Source organism: Macaca nemestrina, chromosome 9 (genome assembly GCF_043159975.1).
Source record: "Macaca nemestrina isolate mMacNem1 chromosome 9, mMacNem.hap1, whole genome shotgun sequence".
NCBI classification, from domain to species: Eukaryota; Metazoa; Chordata; class Mammalia; order Primates; family Cercopithecidae; genus Macaca; species Macaca nemestrina.
The window spans coordinates 109876748-109894253 of record NC_092133.1 but is presented as its reverse complement, the minus strand read 5'-3'; the positions used below and the strand labels follow the sequence as shown (position 1 = coordinate 109894253).

The 17506-nt window shown below is 44.3% G+C and overlaps 1 protein-coding gene across 26 annotated transcripts in view; it reads right to left on the bottom strand.

The window, feature by feature from the left end:
- Window positions 1-12359: 12359 nt before the first annotated feature.
- The window catches only part of LOC105495968 (par-3 family cell polarity regulator), a 719051-nt gene continuing 713904 nt past the window's right edge, over window positions 12360-17506 (bottom strand). For all 26 annotated transcript variants that reach the window (XM_011765958.3, XM_011765965.3, XM_011765959.3 and 23 more), the window contains one exon: window positions 12360-14367. In XM_011765958.3, coding sequence (XP_011764260.2) covers window positions 13974-14367 — 394 coding nt within the window. In that variant the 3' untranslated portion in view covers window positions 12360-13973. The remainder of the gene's footprint in view (window positions 14368-17506) is intronic.

The window sequence follows — 17506 nt, the reverse complement described above, 5'->3', positions numbered from 1 at the left end:
TCATCCCAATCATTTTTTTTTCTCACCACAATAATATAAACGAGAAGTCAAGAACCAGAAAAATTTTGGAAAATTCACAAGTATGTGGAAATTAAACAACACAGTCCTGAACAACAAATGGGTCAAACAAAAAAACCAAAGGGGAAATCAAAAATTATCTTGAGACCAAGAAAAACAGAGACACAAAATACCAAAACTTATGGGAGGCAGCAAAAGCAAAGATAAGAAAGTTTTAGCAATTAATGTCTACTTTAAGAAAAAAGAAAACAAAGAAACAACCTAACTTCACACCTCAAGAGACTAGAAAAAGAAGAGAATAAACAATAAATTAAAGAGAATAGAAAGACAAAAGATCAACAAAACCAAGAGTTGTTTTTTGAAAAGATAGACAAAATCAATACAACTAGCTAGACTACCAAGAAAAAAAGAGAAGACTCAAATAAATAAAATTATAAATTAAAAAGAAGACATTGTAACAATAGCAAATAAATACAAAGAATCATGAGAGACTAATAAGAAGAGGTATATGCTATATATGGGGATATATTCAGAGAAATGTGTTAGGCAATTTTGTCATTGTGTAAACATCATAGAGTGTATTTACACAATCCTGAATGGAAGAGCCTGCTATACACCGAGGCTATATAATATAGACTAAAACCTGTACATCTTATTACCATACCGAATACTATAGGCTGGTGTAACATAATGGTATTTGCATACTTAAAGAAAAGGTGATGAATTGCACTACAGTGTCACAATGGCTATGAGGTCACTAGGCAATAGGAGTTTTTCAGCTCCATTATAATCTTATGGGATTACAGTCATATATGGAGTTCATCATTGATTACAACATTGTTACGTGGCACACAACTGTATTGAATAACTTAGAAGAAATTGAAACATTCCTAAAAACAGACAACCAATCAAGACTAAATTACAAAAAATAGAATATCTGAACAGATCAGTAACAACTAAGGAGATAGAATCAATAATCAAAAGCTTTCCAACAAAGTAAAGCCCAGAACCAGATGGCTTCACTGGTGAATTTTACCAAGAATTTAAAGAAGAATTGATGCCAATCCTTCTCAAACTCTTCCAAAAAACCTAAGGAAGAGGAACACTTCCAAACTCATTTTACAAGGCCAGTATGATCCTCATACCAAAACTAAAGAATGCTACAAGAAAACAAAATTACAGGCTAATATTCCTGATGAACCTAGATGCAAAAAATCCTCAATAAAATACTAGCAAACCAAATTCAACCGCACATGAAAAGGATCATACACCACGTTCATGCATGATTTATCCTTGAGATGCAAGGATGGTTTAACATACACAAATCAATAAATCATATACACCATATTGACAGAAGAAAAAGATAAAAATCATATGATCATCTCAATGCATGCAGAAAAAGCTTTTGCCAAAATGAAACGTATTTTCATGATTAAAAACTCTCAACAAAATAGACACAGAAGGGATGTAACTCAACATAATAAAAGCCACATATGACAAGTCTGCTGCTAACAGCTCTTCCTCTAAGACTGTTACCAGGAAGTGAGGGAATCCTCGGTTCTTGCCTAACCTGGAAGAAAACATTCAGCCAAGAGATGCACAGCAAGGGTTAAGCAGCAGAGTTTATTGAAGGAAGATAAAGTACATGCCTAGAGACCAGTGGAAAAAGTTCCAGGCTGGTCCAGCTGGAAAAGTCATAGTAGCATAGTAGCATAGTAGCAGTGTTTATTTAAAGAGGCAGTAAGCTCTGAAAGATGAGAGAGCAGGCAGCACAAAAGAATGAGCCAGCAGCCACTAGTGCTGGGGAAATGCCCTTCATGAGACTCTTACACGATTATTCATAAAGGGGCATGAGGGGGTGTCACTTACAATCCTGTTTCAGGAGGTCCTTTGGATGCACATGCTCTGTGGTTGTACATTCCAGTACACACATCGTGTGTCTCAGTAGCATTTAAAATCTCCATCCAGGGGTGTGCTTTTTACTATTACAATGAGCATATTCTAGAGTGAGTTTTTGGAGGAGTGCACATGCTCGTCAATGGAGAGTCCCTAGCATGGTTATCTCCAGCTAGGGCTTCATAAATCCCCTTCAGGTCTGAAGGAGCCCCAACGACAAGACCAGATGTGATCTTGTCCTCTTTGCTGACTGCCAGTGGGCAGCATCTCTAGGACTTCTTTTACCAGGGGGCTCCCCTGCTGCTCATTTCTGGCTATCTGCTACTCTAACAAGATCAGGAACAAGACACAGGTGCCCACTCTTGACACTTGTATCCAACATAGTACTAGAAGACCTAGCCAGAGCAATTAGGCAAGAAAAAATAAAAGCATCCAAATAGGAAATGAGGGAATTAAATTGCCTCTGTTTGTAGATGACATGATTGGATCCTGGCTCCTGCCACGTGGTGTTTGCATCTTAATTCAGTCCCCACTCCTCCATCTGAACACTTAAGTTCTGCGTGAGGTTGCATGCTGGGGTCATTGGGCCATGCTCAGGTTCTATGACCTTTAACCTGAGGGTGTCCATGGCAGCTGAAAAACAATTCCGCTTTGCTACATAATCCAAACACTCAGTGATAAGTTGTTAATATTGGGGTTATTTCTTCCTTTTCTGTACACACACACACATATGTACCTATACACACATATTTACACATATACATACATACATATGTGGCCATGATGAAGGCACAATTTGATATTCTAGTATCTTTTATTGAACATTATATTGTGATTATATTTCTATATTGGTGGAATTTATTCATAAACATTCATTTTAATAGATATAACATACTACTACATTCTATGCCATAATTTCCTTAGCCATTTCCCTAGTTTGGGATGTTTACGTCCAATTTTTCTGGCCTATAAACAATATTTTTTAACAGCTTTGGGCATAAATCTCTGTCTACCTTTTGAGTTTCATCAGCTATATTCTAGAAAATGAAACCTCGGGGTCACAGGGGATCGAGTTTTTGGGATCTTGATATATTGCCAAATTCTTGTTAGATGTTCAAATCCTTCAGGACTCAGTTTACAAATCACTCCTCACAAACTTTCACTGCCTCTCTTTTTTTTTTTCTTTCGAGACAGGGTCTTGTTCTGCCACACTGGCTGGAGTGCAGTGGCACAATCATGGCTTGCTGCAGCCTCAACTTCCTGGGCTCAAGGGATTCTCTTGCCTCAGCCCCCTAAATAGCTAAGACTACAGGCACACATGACCACACCTAACTAATTTTTGAATTTTTTGTAGAGATGAGGTCTCCCTATGTTGCCCAGGCTAAGTAATCCTCTGGCCTTGGCCTCCCAGAATGCTAGGATTATGGGCGTGAGCCACAGCACTGGCCCCCATCTTAATTATGACTCCTTTCCCTATTATTCCACCACAGCAACTCCGTTTTCACTGCTCTTGTCACAACATAGTGCACTCTATCTAGTAGTGTGTTTACTTAATTAATGTTTGCCCCTGCCTCTGGACTGTCATTTTAATAAGAACATCAAGGTCTCTTCGTTGTTGCTATAGTTGTGGAGATGGGGTTTTGCCGTGTTGCCCAGGCTGGTCTCAAACTCTGAGCTCAAGTGATCCACCCACCTCAGCCTCCAAAGTGCTAGAATGAAAGGTGTGAGCCACTGCGCCCAGCCCAGGGTGGCTTTAGTTCACCACTGAATGCCCAGTGATGGAGACATTGTCTGGTATATTGTAGGCCCTGAATGAATGAATAAATGAATGAATGCATGAATGAGTGGTGTGTATCATCAAGACACAGACACACAGCAGGGAAGCGGGATTGGGAATTGGGACTGCTGTGATGGGTGGAGCTATGACACCCGCCTCTAGGCACAACGCCCACATGCTCCCAGTGAGTCCTGCCTCATCTCCTAGGGCTGGGCAGTGTTTAGACCTAAGCGTCTGCCTCCCTCAGAGACCCCACAACACACCCTGCTCCACACCCCTGTCTGCTTCAGATGTCAGAAGGAAGCCCAAGACCTCTAGGTCCCATCTTTAGGTGGTCTCACCTCCCTCAGGGATTGTGCAGCCCCACCCTATTCTTGCCCTCACTGGTGCCACCTTCCCAGTGGTGGCTTCTGGAGGCTCCCCCCGCACATATTTGGGGGTTGGAAATGGGACATGTGTCTTTCTTACTCCCGTTGACACTTCCAGGTCGTCGTTCTTCCTTTCTCAGGAATGCCTCCCCTCCTCCCTCGAAGCTTTATAATTAGACCATGCGTTATTTCACTCCTTCTCACTATCTCCCATGGGCTTGCACTCTGTGAAGTTTTGGGAATGCCTCCCCTCCTCCCTCGAACCTTGTAATTAGACCATGCGTTATTTAACTCCTTCTCACCGTCTCCCATAGGCTTGCACTCTGTGAAGGTTTTAGCATTGGACTCGCTGTCTTGCAACCATATTTGTTGTTGATGATGATTTTGGTGTCCTCCAGCACACTGGTCTCCCTGCTCCTTGACTGCCTCACTCCCTATCTCGCCTTCTGTCTTGTGTTCACCACCGTGTCCCAGGTCACTCCTACCAATGTCACTCCTGCCAGTATTCCCTCCAGAGTCTCTACTGAAAGCATCCTAGTCTCATACAACACAGATCCCCCAACTCCAACCCATCTGCTCCTTCCCACTTCCTAGTCCTGAATCCTGCTTTATTTTCTCTGTGCCAAGCATCACTCTCTGAACGTTACACAGCCTGGCTATTCCCTGTTAGTGTAAGACTGGGTTATTCCCTAGTGAGTTTCCAGCATCTACATGGCACCTGGCCTACAGCAGGAGCCATGAATGAATGAATGAATGAATGAATGAATCAGTAAATGAATATGAGATAATTATTTTCCCTAAACTGACTGCATATTCTATGTAGTAAATTTCAGGCCACATAAAGTGGCATCTTAAAAAAAATCAATATTGGCTTCTTTGTGGCCTTACAATTACCTGGAACAAATCACACACACAGGATATCTCTGAGTTTCAATTAATCCAGAGGGAACCACTAAAAGGACTTAGGATACAGAGCACAAGATACCAGCGTAGTCTGCAGAGTAACCAGTCCGAGATTAGAAGTCCCTGATGAGCCATCCCCGAATGAATGGAGAGAACATTTCCTGGCTTACGGGAAGGAGAGCCGAAGCCAAGGGAAGTGCCTCGTTCAGCTGGATTAGTTATTGGAAACTCGTTTCCCTAGGCCAGCCAGTCCTTCCAGACGCTGAGAGTCTGTGGCTGTCTAGTCTCTTCTCCAGGGGCGTGGGATCACGGGAGATGGGCCTGCTGCATCAGCTCCTGGCTCCTGCCTTCTGGCCCCCGCAGTCCATTTGAAGGCGCAATGGAAGAGAAGCGCCCGTGCTCTCAGGGCCAAAGCCGCAAGCCAGTCCTAGAGAGCTTCCAGAGAGAGGCCCTCCAGTCCTAGCCGGCTTCCCCAACTCTGCCTCCATGCTCTGAAACTGACCCAGAAAAGCAGGCACGTTAGCAACTGGCAGTGTTTCTTTCTCAGATACGGGAACTGTGTGTGCTTGATTAGGATCTTGAGTGAAATAAGCCATCATTTCATTGAGAATGTCTCAGAGCTCAAAGTTTCTTTCTATGTATGCATAATTAATATTCTACCTCTTTGAAGATAAACGTTATCTATCCAACTCTGCAAATGGATCATTTCCCCTTGGCTATTACTATGTCGTCTCCTTTCCCAAAATAAAATAAAATACAAAGACAAAATGGTATGTTAAAAAAAAAATCCTCGCTAAAAATGATTTACATTTTTATTCCCAACATGAAAAGCTCAAGAATGTTTTTAATGCCTGTCCAGCTTGAAACCTGCTGCAAATGTCTTACAACATTTTGTAACAGGCTTTTCCCATCTGTGCTGAAAGCAGCTGATGATTTAATGCAAATTGTTATTGTTTCGCAATCTCCCAGCGATCTTTGCTATTTTGGATTAGCATCCGAGGCCTTTTTTGCATCTGCTACAGAAGCCCGACTGTGAGGAACTGGCGTTTCGTTGAAAGCTGCGCCCTGCTTTCCTCGTGTTTCAGATCCTCCTCAGTTTCCAACAGTATCACTTAACTCTTCCTTATCTCAACCTTGAAACCTGGCTTAGAAATGAACCCCTTCTGGTCTGAGGGTCTTAAACACTGAAGCAGAGAAGGCAGAGCATGAAACTGTGGTCACCAGCAAGGGAGCCTAGGAGGCTCTGCACATCCACATGGAAGCCTGGCTAAAACATCTATTTCAGTAGACTTTTCAAATTTATGACCCCCAGTGCCTAAAGTGTAAATGAACCATTATATGTATATGTGTATAATGCATTTGCATACATATATAATATGTAATTTTATAATATAAAGTATTATGATTCACAAAATATTTTAAATTAAAAAAAATTTTTTTAGATGGATTCTCATTCTGTTGCCCAGGCTGGAATGCAGGGGCGTGATCTTGGCTCACTGCAACCTCTACCTCCTGGGTTCAGGTGATTCTCTTGCCTCAGCCTCCCTAGTAGGTGGGATTACAGGTATGCACCACCACACCCAGCTAATTTGTTTTTGTTTTTTGTATTTTTAGTAGAGATGAGGTTTCATCATGTTACCCAGGCTGGTTTCAAACTCCTGACCTCAAGTGATCCACCTGCCTCGGCCTCCCAAAGTGCTGGGATTACAGGTGTGAACCACCGTGCCCGGCTTTAAATTAAAAAAAAAAAAAAAATGTTAAAGACGTGATCTTGTTCTGTTGCCCAGGCTAGAGTGCAATGGTGTGATCATAGCTCACTGCGGTCTTGAACTCCAGGGCTCAACCAAACCTCCCATCTCATCCTCCCAAGTAGTTAGGCCTATAGGTGCATGCTGCCATGCCCGGCTAATGTTTTTTTTTTTTTAACTTTTTATAGAGATGGGGGTCTTGCTATGTTGCCCAGGCTGGTCTCAAACTCTTGGCCTCCCGCTTGACCTCCCAAAGTGCTGGGATTAAAGGCTTGAACCTTTCATCATACCCATAAAATTTATTTTCAAAGGATTACTAATTTTGCAATTGTTTATACTTTATGTTGTGCTTATTTTCCTCATCAACGAAAAGTACAATGACCATCAAGTAAGGAATTTAAAATTGCCTAAAGTAAAATATTTTTATTTGAAAAAAGTGTTGCATCACAAGTAGGGGTCACAGTTGGGACAATGAGTTTTGGGTTCTCATTGAGCCACTCATCACCTGGCAAGTCTCAAATTCTCGGTTTCTCAGTCTCCTCATGTGTAAAATTGAACTATCATTTCTCTAGCCTGCTTCCCAGGGTTTGGGGACTCAAGAAGAAAAGATGGGAATGTTTTGCAAATCGTAAAGTGCTACGCAAACAAATCCACCAAAACAAGTGAGAAGCCAGGAGTGGACTTTGCAGGTTCATATTTTGCGGGAATGCTTTGGTTGCTGGGACCGGAATGGGAGCTCCTTGGGCCTGGATAGAAGTCAAGCCAAGCAGATAAAATTAAAGCAAGTTTGGAAATAGAGCTCCAAGTCAGGGCATGTGCACAGCAAATTCACTTTGAGGCTTTACCAGTTCAAAGGTTTGCTGTACTCCAAAACATCCCACGTTCTTTGGCGAGCCCTAATCTGACCCATCTCAGTGTTGTCAGCCAACGTTTTTACCTATTTAATCCCACTGTAAACAACTGCAATGCATACGTTGCTGCTGACAACTCGAGCTGGGTAAACTCAAGTCAGATACGAACTGAACCCTGAAACCAGATCATTAGCCCGGGTCACGACTGGTTTAGAAGTTTGTGTTGTTTTCCTTCCGTCACTTGCCAGCAATCTATGGCACTTTCCCCCTCATAGTTTGCAGTCAGCTGGGCCCAGAGCCATGCGAAGCTGTTTTTAATGGCAAAACCTTCAAAGTTGTACTTAAAATATTTGCATCATAAAATCCCTCATGGAAGCCAAACCTCGGTTTCAGAAGGAACCTTCTCGCAAGAGGGGAGACTGCCTCCAGGGAGCGAAGAAGGGCCCCTGCTCACGCTCCCTCCTCCCGCAGACGATCTGCTGAGGCTGCCGACACCCTGTGGGACCAGATCATCGAGAGGCATCCACAGAGTCTAGGAACAAACTCGAAATGGCTTTTCTAAGCCAGCAACGGTGTGAGGTGACTCAGCAGTTCACCGTGCAATTCAGAAAAAAAGGTGTTTTCACACATTTAATTGATCCTGTGAGCAAGTAAGTGCTAAGCAGGAAAGATGAGGAATTGTTCAGCTTCACAGTGGGAGGACTCAGTTCCTTGCCTCCCGCCCTCTTCTCCCATGTCCAGCGTTAAACAGACCCATCCGGAGTGGGGCAGGCCAGCACAGATACCATGTGCTTAAAAAACATACAAATCAGGAAATAGAAACTGATGATTTAAATCGGAGCTCAGAAAGGGGAAAAAAAATAATGAGAAAAAGCGATTATCTTCTTCAGGAAAGGATTTTTGATCTTAGGGGATCCGTAATGGAATTCTTTAAAGGTGAAATTCCCTATCATGTCTCAGCCTTTTTTGGCTAAGATCAAGTGTGAAAGTGAAATTCCCTGTGATGGGGCTTATGATGGGACTTAACTGAAGGCAACTAAATTTATGGACAGAGGACATCCATAGGCTTTTACTTTGCTGAATAGAATAGGAAAGCCTAGGAGAGGAGAGGGATGCCTGCTGGCGAGAAAGATGCTAAATTCTGGAGACAAGAACCCATCTAGCTGGGTGTGATGGCTCACCCCTGTAATCTCAGCACTTTGGGAGGCTGAGGCAGGGGGATTGCCTGGGGTCAGGAGTTCGAGACCAGTCTGGCCAACATGGTGAAACCCCGTCTCTACTAAAAATAACAAAAATCAGCCAGGCGTGGTGGTTCACACATAATCCCAGCTACTTGGGAGGCGGAGACAGGAGAATCACTTGATCCTAAGAGGCTGAGGTTGCAGTGAGCTGAGATTGCACCACTGCACTCCAGCCTGGGCAAGAAAGCAAGACTCTGTCTCAAGGGGGAAAAAAAATCCTTCTATATGGGATGCAATGAGAATCTTCCCTTTTCCCCATAGGCACCAAAGCAGAATATCAGTTTCTTGTTTAAAAAAAAATTCTTTAAAGCTTATGTTCAGAATTACAACTCTCATCCCTGACACATTAAAAAAAAGTCAATTTTATTCCACCAGCTTTTGTGATCTAATCATTACTCAGAGCTGAAGGTGGTTTCCCATTAAAGCATCTCCGTCACTCTCACTTTCTGACCTGTGAACGTTCTTATTAGCTGCCTTATTAAGATGATATCCTGTCTCTGAAGAAAAGATTATCTCCTTACCTGACATGTCATTATCCAAGTAATCTTTGTTCCCTTCTCCCCACCCCAGAAGAAGAAAAAAGCTGACTGTTAACTAGACATTTCAATGTATGGTACACTGTGCTATTGGAAGGAAGACGTTTCTAAAGGAAAGTAGCTGGAGGTGGGTAGTTGAACCTCATGACTTACTCTTCCATGACTAGCAAACAAAGCCAGAAAGTAAGAAGTACCTGCCTCATCCTAGATTGGTTTCAGAAACACCCGAGCTTTAAGGACTCATCGTATGAAATAAGAAACCCATTAAAATACCAAAGAGAGAATGACATATGCAAAACTACATATACCTGTTATGTGAATATGCAAATGTGTGCACTTTCTAATAAAAAATACTGGAGCAGGGCAGCATTCTTGACGACTGCCGTATGTGGGTGAAACAAGGGCAATGGCGTGGACAGAGAAGTCACCGGGATGCCTGGTCTCCCACTCGCTGTCTCCTCATTGTGATACTTCTTGTGGCCAATGATCACAAAGAAGATACCCGACAAAGTGGTTTGCTTATTTTCCACCCCTTTTCAAAATGGGTTTGAAATAAAACTTAACTACCCCAACTCCATGAAACAGAAAATTCATTGGGTTTACCCTCTCTCATTGGATCTATTGGACTTCATTGGCAGAAACACAGAGAAGTTGGGGTCCTACTCTCTGCCCTGTTCTGGGACAGCCCTGTTAATTGTGGGGTGCTTTTGTAACCCAGGGTCCTCGGGTTTTCTGGGAACCTATGGAAAAGTGCCCACTGGTAACTGTTGCACCCTGAGTTCTCCTTATTTCACAAAAGTTCCAGGAAGCAACCCAGACCCAGCAAAATAAAAACTAGTTGGATCCAGAGGTGCCTGAGTTGGAGGGAACTTTGGTGAACTCTTCTCCTTACTGCACTAAACACCCCACCCAGGGAGGAACTTATTTGCCATTTTCTACCCATGCGAAGGATGTAGAAGCCTGATCAATGACTGTCCCTGTACCATCCTTACTCCACCTCACAGGGGTGTCCAATCTTTTGGCTTCCCTGGGCCACGTTGGAAGAAGAATTGTCTTGGGCCACACATAAAATACACTAACATTAACTAACGATAGCTGATGAGCTAAAAAAAAAATTTTTAAATCGCGAAAAAAATCTCCTAACATTTTCAGAAGGTTTACGAATTTGTGTTGGGCCGCATTCAAAGCCATCCTGGGCCACATGTGGCCCTTGGGCTGCAGATTGGACAAGCTTGACATACGATGACTCAGCTCACCAGCCCAATAAAAGCCGTTTTCACCTCCGTTCAGGGAGGTACTGATTTTGGGAACTATCTCTTGTGTCCTCCTCACGCATTGCCAGTAATAAAACCCTTGGTGAAATCCTCCCTGGCTGTGGTCATTGGACCATGAACCGCCAAGTGATTGAACCCTAACACTTTGACCTTTGAGCTGTCCTCGGTCTGACCACAGAAAGAGAAGGTGGATGGCAGGGCTTCAATTACATATAATATAGATATGCTATGCAGTATTTTTATAATTTCTAATACAAATGACTATATACTGTCTTAATGGACTAAGAGTGGAAATGATGCCATAGTGGAGACCATCTTTTCCAAAAGACAGGTGAGTTCCCCCACCTCCATCCTCATCCGAGAGTGGGCTCGAGGGTCTCCCTTGCTCTCCTTTCATGCAATTGCGGCTTCTGAGGGAACTGGGCAGATCCCAGCGCCCATCTCGACAGCACCTGGGCCGGCTCCTCCTTGGGACACGCCCTCCCAGGGGATACCCTTGAGTCTTAGCAAAAGGTCCTGAAGCCAGGAGCCTGGTCGACTGAGTCAGGATTGCTTCCTAGAGCCTATTTTGACTTCTCTGTGGACCATTCCTACTTCTCTTCCCAGTGCTGCTCAAACTGTCAGTTTCAACCCACAGGTCCCTTTGGGCTTTGGGTTCCCACCGTGCGATTATTGCCTCTCCTACTCTGCTGTCCACTGTCAGTTGAGACAAATAAGCCATGTGTTTTGGTATTGGCAATGGGCCTCCTGCTCAGGGAGGAAATGAACAAACCTGTCCATCTTCCCTTTTCACTCCCCACCTGGAATGCTTGAAAGAACCAAGGAGGTGGTATTGCCTTGGCTTGCCACGCACCCCTCATTCCTAATCTTGAGGTGACAGAATTTGGATGTAGTGACAGGATGAGGGTTGCTATGACAACCCACTGAGGCTAGGTGCTCCATAAGAGGGCATTTTTGACAGGTCCTCGCAAAGCCTGCCATTTGCGTGGGGACCAAATTTCCTATATTTGTGCACAAGACATACCTAGGGACATAGCACCCTTTATGCCTTCGAAACACCACATGCGTATTTGTGGGCATCCCTCTCAAAGAAATAGCAAAACCTTACTTTGTAATTTGGGAAATAAGAACTAGGTTTGTATTGGAAGTGGACTCAAATCTGGACCTTTCTCTGGGCTCACAGGAGTCAAGGCCAAGACTCAATCAAAACATCTGGCTTGCTAGGATGATTCCAAGGGTGCAAAGGGCAATCATGGGAATATCATGTCACTTTCTGCGTAATTTTTCAATTTAGTTCGAGCTGTACTGGCTCCTTCAATTCAGAACTCCTCAGCCTTCTTTAGGCAGCCTGGGCCTTGCAGTGGACTGTTGAAGGTTCTTCTGTCTCCCCTTCCCCTCTCTCCTCAGGTGCTCAAATATGCAATCAACCACCAGTTCCTGTGTTTGCAAACTTCCCACTTTGAGACTTCCAACTGTAAGGCTGTATATTGTCTTAATGGACTAAGAGTGAGAATGATGTCATAATGGGGACCATCTTTTCCAAGGGACAGGTGAGTCCCCCCCTCTCCATCCTCATCCAAGAGTTCGCCCCAGGGTTCTCCTGCCCCGTTTCATGCACATTTTCCTCAGATGTGTGGAAACTTCCAACTTTCTCTAAATATATTTTTAAAAAATCACATCTGTTAATATACCTTTTAAAAAACCCCAGCTAGGCAAGGTTGCCCAGGAACATCAGAGACACCAAAAGAACAGGAAGAAATATGCCTTTTATTAGGAGTCGCGTATGTACAGAGAAAGCTGTTTCTCACAGCTCAGGGGAGGCTGTGAGAAAGAGCCACTGTCATCCAAGGTCACTGCGCGTACACTGCTAACACCACTTAGACACTGCTGCACATTATTAAGAAACAGAACCATGACACAGAAGTGCAGAAGAGAAGAGACACAGGTATGTGTGTGGACACATCATTTCTAAAAACAAGTCAACACAAAAATACAATGTGCCAATAAAAAAAAAAATAGGCATATCCATACATGTCTTTTTTTCTGTTTTTAAAGTGAATACATGGTATACTGAGCTTTCACCTCCAGCTTTTTCCACATCGGAATTCACAGGCACTTTGGCAACCCAGCCACGTTTACAATACAGGATGTTCAGAACGATGAAGGACGATGGGAGCCACCGAGGTCCCCGAGACCCACACACACACTCAAACACTGACGCGAGAGTGAGCTTCCTGCCACCGCCGCTGTGGGACCCGAAAATGTTCTCTGTGTGATGTGTAACGGCTTTTCCTTTGTCTTTCATGTTTCATGGCAGAATTACTTAGGAGCGTGGCATCGCCAGTCAGATATGCAGTGTGTGGATGCATTAGACAAGCATCAATCGCCTCTGACTTGAAAAACCGTAGAGAGCAGATCAAAATGACCGTCTGGTTTATCTCTGTCCCATTCTGTGCCCTTCCTGACAAGCTGTCAGAACGAAAACTAATGAAAATAATTACTGGGATGTACTGGGCCATGAGCTCTTCCTAGGAGAATTTATTTCTTAGCTCTCCCCTCCTGATAGACACATGGCCAATGGCATGCCCAGCTTCCCCCGGCAGGAGCCACTCCCGTCTCCCACGTTCCCCACACACAGCTGTGGTGGCTCAACCCACGCGTCAGGAACAGGACCGAGCAAGCCTATGTATAAACGCAGACTAGGATCATCGCTGTATTGGTAATGTTGAGTTATAAGGCAGTTACAAAAGGACCCCCATGGTAACCAAACAATGTTGGACTATGGCTTAGCTTTGTAATAGGATGACCGACTCTCCCGTCACAAGGAGCTGAGAAAGGAAAGAGAAAACCACACTGATGACAAAGTATGACAAACGGCTGTGCTGTGAAGTACCAGAAAGCCCCAATTTTTGGTGTATGTCGCCCACTTTTCCTCCTCCAGAGACTGAGATGTCATCTCACAGCTCAGAGAACTGAGAGGGAGAAGAAACAGGGCCGCGCGTCATCCTCCGCGTCAGGTGAATTTGTCTCGCACGTGGTGCAGGGACGCTATAACCAAGCCGCGGACAGCGCATGAGTCGGGCCGAGACTCCCGGCACTGTGGAGAGGCGCACAGCATGTGAACGCCTCGAACAGATGATTGTCACAGGGTGGGAAATCCTTCCATGAAACAGACATTTGAGACATCGTGGCAAAGACATTAAGGCCTTCCATTTCTTTGCCTATACCGCTTAAAGGCACTGATACCAACAACAGAAATACTCCATAGTACCATCGAGGTTTTAAAAAAACTCCCAAAATACAAGTCTTCATAGGAAAATGTCTTTTATTGCGTGACATGAAGCATCCGTTCTTTGCGCGCTCAGGAGTAGAAGGGCCTCCCTTTCTCAGGAGTCTGAAGTCTGTTCAGCCTCGCAACCTGAGAAGGGGAGGGCGGCACATCTTGCCGGAAGGGCCCCTTGGGAGGGGCGTAACTAGGGTCCTGGACTTTCTTATACGAGTCATAGTTGCTCGGCCCCTCGGAAGGAGGCTGCTTCTTCATCTGCTGCTCCTTCCGCCTCTGTTCCTGGCGAAGGAGCTCCTGAGTTTCCAGCATGACCCTGGCGTTGAAGCCGTGTCCTCCCAGGTAGCCGTTCCTGGAGCCTTGGTAGCTGGAGTACCTGGGGTTCTCTTTGGCACTCTGGAAGCCTTCCCCGGGGGAGTAGTTCTGCTCCCAAGAGTCCTGGGAGACCGAGCTGGCGTTTTTCCTGCTTTGCCTAGAAAGCAAAACCAAAGGTTAGTGTGAGGGTAGGAAGGAGGAGGGAGAGGGAGGAAAGGGGGCAGGATGGGATGGAATATGCATTTTCATGTTTCAATAAATATTCCTGTTCTCTCATCACATGCCAGACACTGTGATAGGGGCGGCTGGAGAATTCAAAAGTGACTGTCCTCAGCAAGTGCATAGTCTTAGACAACTAAACTAACAATGAGTAAACAGGAGAGAGAACTAGACTGTGCAGCTACTTAAAAACAGAGTCATCTTCCTGTGTCTGAGCAGGTTGTGTCTGTTCTGCTTAGGGTACCAATATCTCCTGCAATTTAGACACACTGGCAAAGCAGAGAAGTAGTAGAGGTTTGGCAGCTTCCATGGTAGGAATAACTGCTCGCTTTAGAACATTACAATTCAATTCTAAACAAGCACAGCAAATATTTTACACAGCTGCCACCATAATGCCAGAAGCGCTAGCTAATATGAAGGACATGTAATGGATTACAATGTGGGTTTGGTTATGAAAGATTTAAGTCTAGACTCCTTTATGATAAAAAATGCAACAGGCAGTCCCTTAAAGCTCTGGCTTTTGAGTTGTGTGTGTCAGCAACTTACACTCTCCGGGATACCTGCTCATCGAGACTGGAGGGAGAGTCCGGAAGTCTGTAGAGTAAGCCCTATTTTCTTATACATTTACCTTCACCAAAGGCCAGGGTAACCTACTTAACTTGCTTTCTGTCGCCCCAGGATAGGGAAGTAAATCAGAGTCATGTGGAAATGTCAAATTCTTACCACTTCTGCAACAGGGTTGCGCATGATTTCCAGGAAACATTGTTGTTTTGAAACATCTTTAATTTACTATCAAGTCTCTAGATGGTTTTATGAATTTACAGTAAGATTGGCTATGATGAAGTAAAACAGTTCTGTGCCAGAAAGGAAGACATGCCCTAATTTTTTTGCCTTGAAAATGGAAGAGGGGAAGAGACAATCGAGTAATAAAACAAAATATATTGCTCCATTTATCAATAAGAAAATCATTTGGCGACAGTATGTATTGCTCAGCCCTTTCCATCAACATACACAACACGGCTGAACGTTCACAAAGACACTCATGGAAGGAAAAGAAGGTCCGGGAAGCCACTGCATCTCCCGCAGGAATGATGCAATTTGCATTTTTGAACATTCAGAATTGCATCAATATGGTTTGGAGGGAAATCCACCCATTTTCCATATGGCCTAAAATGTAGTCGGAAACATTTTCAGTAAGGAAAATGACCGTAATGTCCAGCATCGCCTCTGGCTATGACGATGACTGCATGAGCATTCCAAAGCATGTCTGTCTGGGTCTCTTTTGAGGGAAGACTGAACCATTTGTACAGTCAGCCCAGGTAAGAATCCTTAGATGTGATGGAATAGTTTATTTGCCTAAAGCACTGATTATCTTCACTTAAAAAGTCATAAATTAATCTGCCCAGAGACAAGACTGTTGGAAAATGCTGGTATGAAACCAGGGATTTGACATTAATCATGAAACTTTAATTAAAACAAGGAACTTGTGACTGATACTACAGCAACAAAAATGGGATTCCTTTATGAGTTATCAGTTTGAAGATAATCAGAAATAGGCTGCAGACATTTCACCTCTTTTTCATCCCTGGCCTGCTAAGATCCATCAACCCCCTTCCTCCCCAGCTCCATGGAACCCCGGGTTTCGCGCTATGGCGGCTGTGCACCCTACGTGGATTCTCTATCATCCCCGGAAGACAGTCTTTCTAGATTTAAACAGGGAGAATTCACTAAAGGTTTGTTAGGGATGGAAATTACAACAATGTGGGAGAATGATTTTTTTGCAGCTAAAATTTTCTTCAAATTAATCAGTAAAGAGAGAAGGAAGCAGACTGCCCTGAGGTCTGAAGTAAGATATGTGGGTAAAATGCACTTAAGACACACACACACACACACACACACACACACACACATCCTTGGTAAGGAAGTTAGCAGTATCTATATGCTCTTGATTAAGGGTAGAATGAGAAATGGGCCAATTGTAGAGACCAAGGGAGGGAAACGGACAATAAGAGTTTCCTGCACTAGGAAACCAGGCATCCAGGCAGCAGGGCGAGGTGGGAGAGTGACTTAGGCTCAGAGCAACGTAGATTCAAATCCTGAGCCTGCCTCTGCCTGGCTGTGTGACACTGGGAGAGTTATGCTCACTGGGCTCAAGTTACCTTACCTGTGAAACAGGCATAATTTCTAACCTTGAAAGGCTGTGGGGAGAAAGAAATGAAATAACACATGTAAAGTGCTTAGAAAAGTGACTTGCACTCAGTAACTGATTGACTAACAGGTTCCAGAGGAGTAGTTTGAAGACAAAGTCACACTGCCTTCAAAGATTAGGCTCTGAGCCTGGGTGTGGTGGCTCAGGCCTGTAATCTCAGAACTTTAGGAGGATGAGGTGGGAGGACTGTTTGAGGCCAGGAGTTTGAGATCAGCCTGGGTAACATAGCGAGACCCCACCTCTACAAAAAATGTTTTGAAAAAATCAGCCAGGTGTGGTGGTGGGTGCCTGTATCCAGCTACTTGGGTGGCTGAGGTGGGAGAAGTGCTTGAGCCCAGGAGGTTGAGGCTGCAGTGAGCCGCGATTGCTCCACTGCACTGCAGCCCGGGTGACAAAGGGAGACCCCATCTCTAAAATAGGAAAAAAAGAAAAAAAGGCTCTGGATTTAGAGAGGCATCTTTTTGAGCAAAGAAGAAAATTGTTTTTAATTTAATTATTTTGTTTTTGAGACAGAGCCTCACTCTTTTGCCCAGGGTGGAGTACAGGGGTGCAATCTTGGCTCACTGCAACTTCTACCTCCTGGGTTCAAGGGATTCACCTGCCTCAGCCTCCCGGGTATCTGGGATTACAGGAGCGCACCACCACACCTGGCTAATTTTTGTATTGTTAGTAGAGATGGGATTTCACCACGTTGGACCAGGCTGGCCTTGAACTCCTGAACGCAAGGGATCCGCCCACCTCAGCCTCCCATAGTCCTCGGATTACAGGCATGAGCCACTCTGCCTGGACAAAAATTGTTTTTTAAAGTTAGCTTTCCCTTCCTTGGTTGGAGGGATTGAGTAGAGATGCCAAGACACAGAAACGCAGC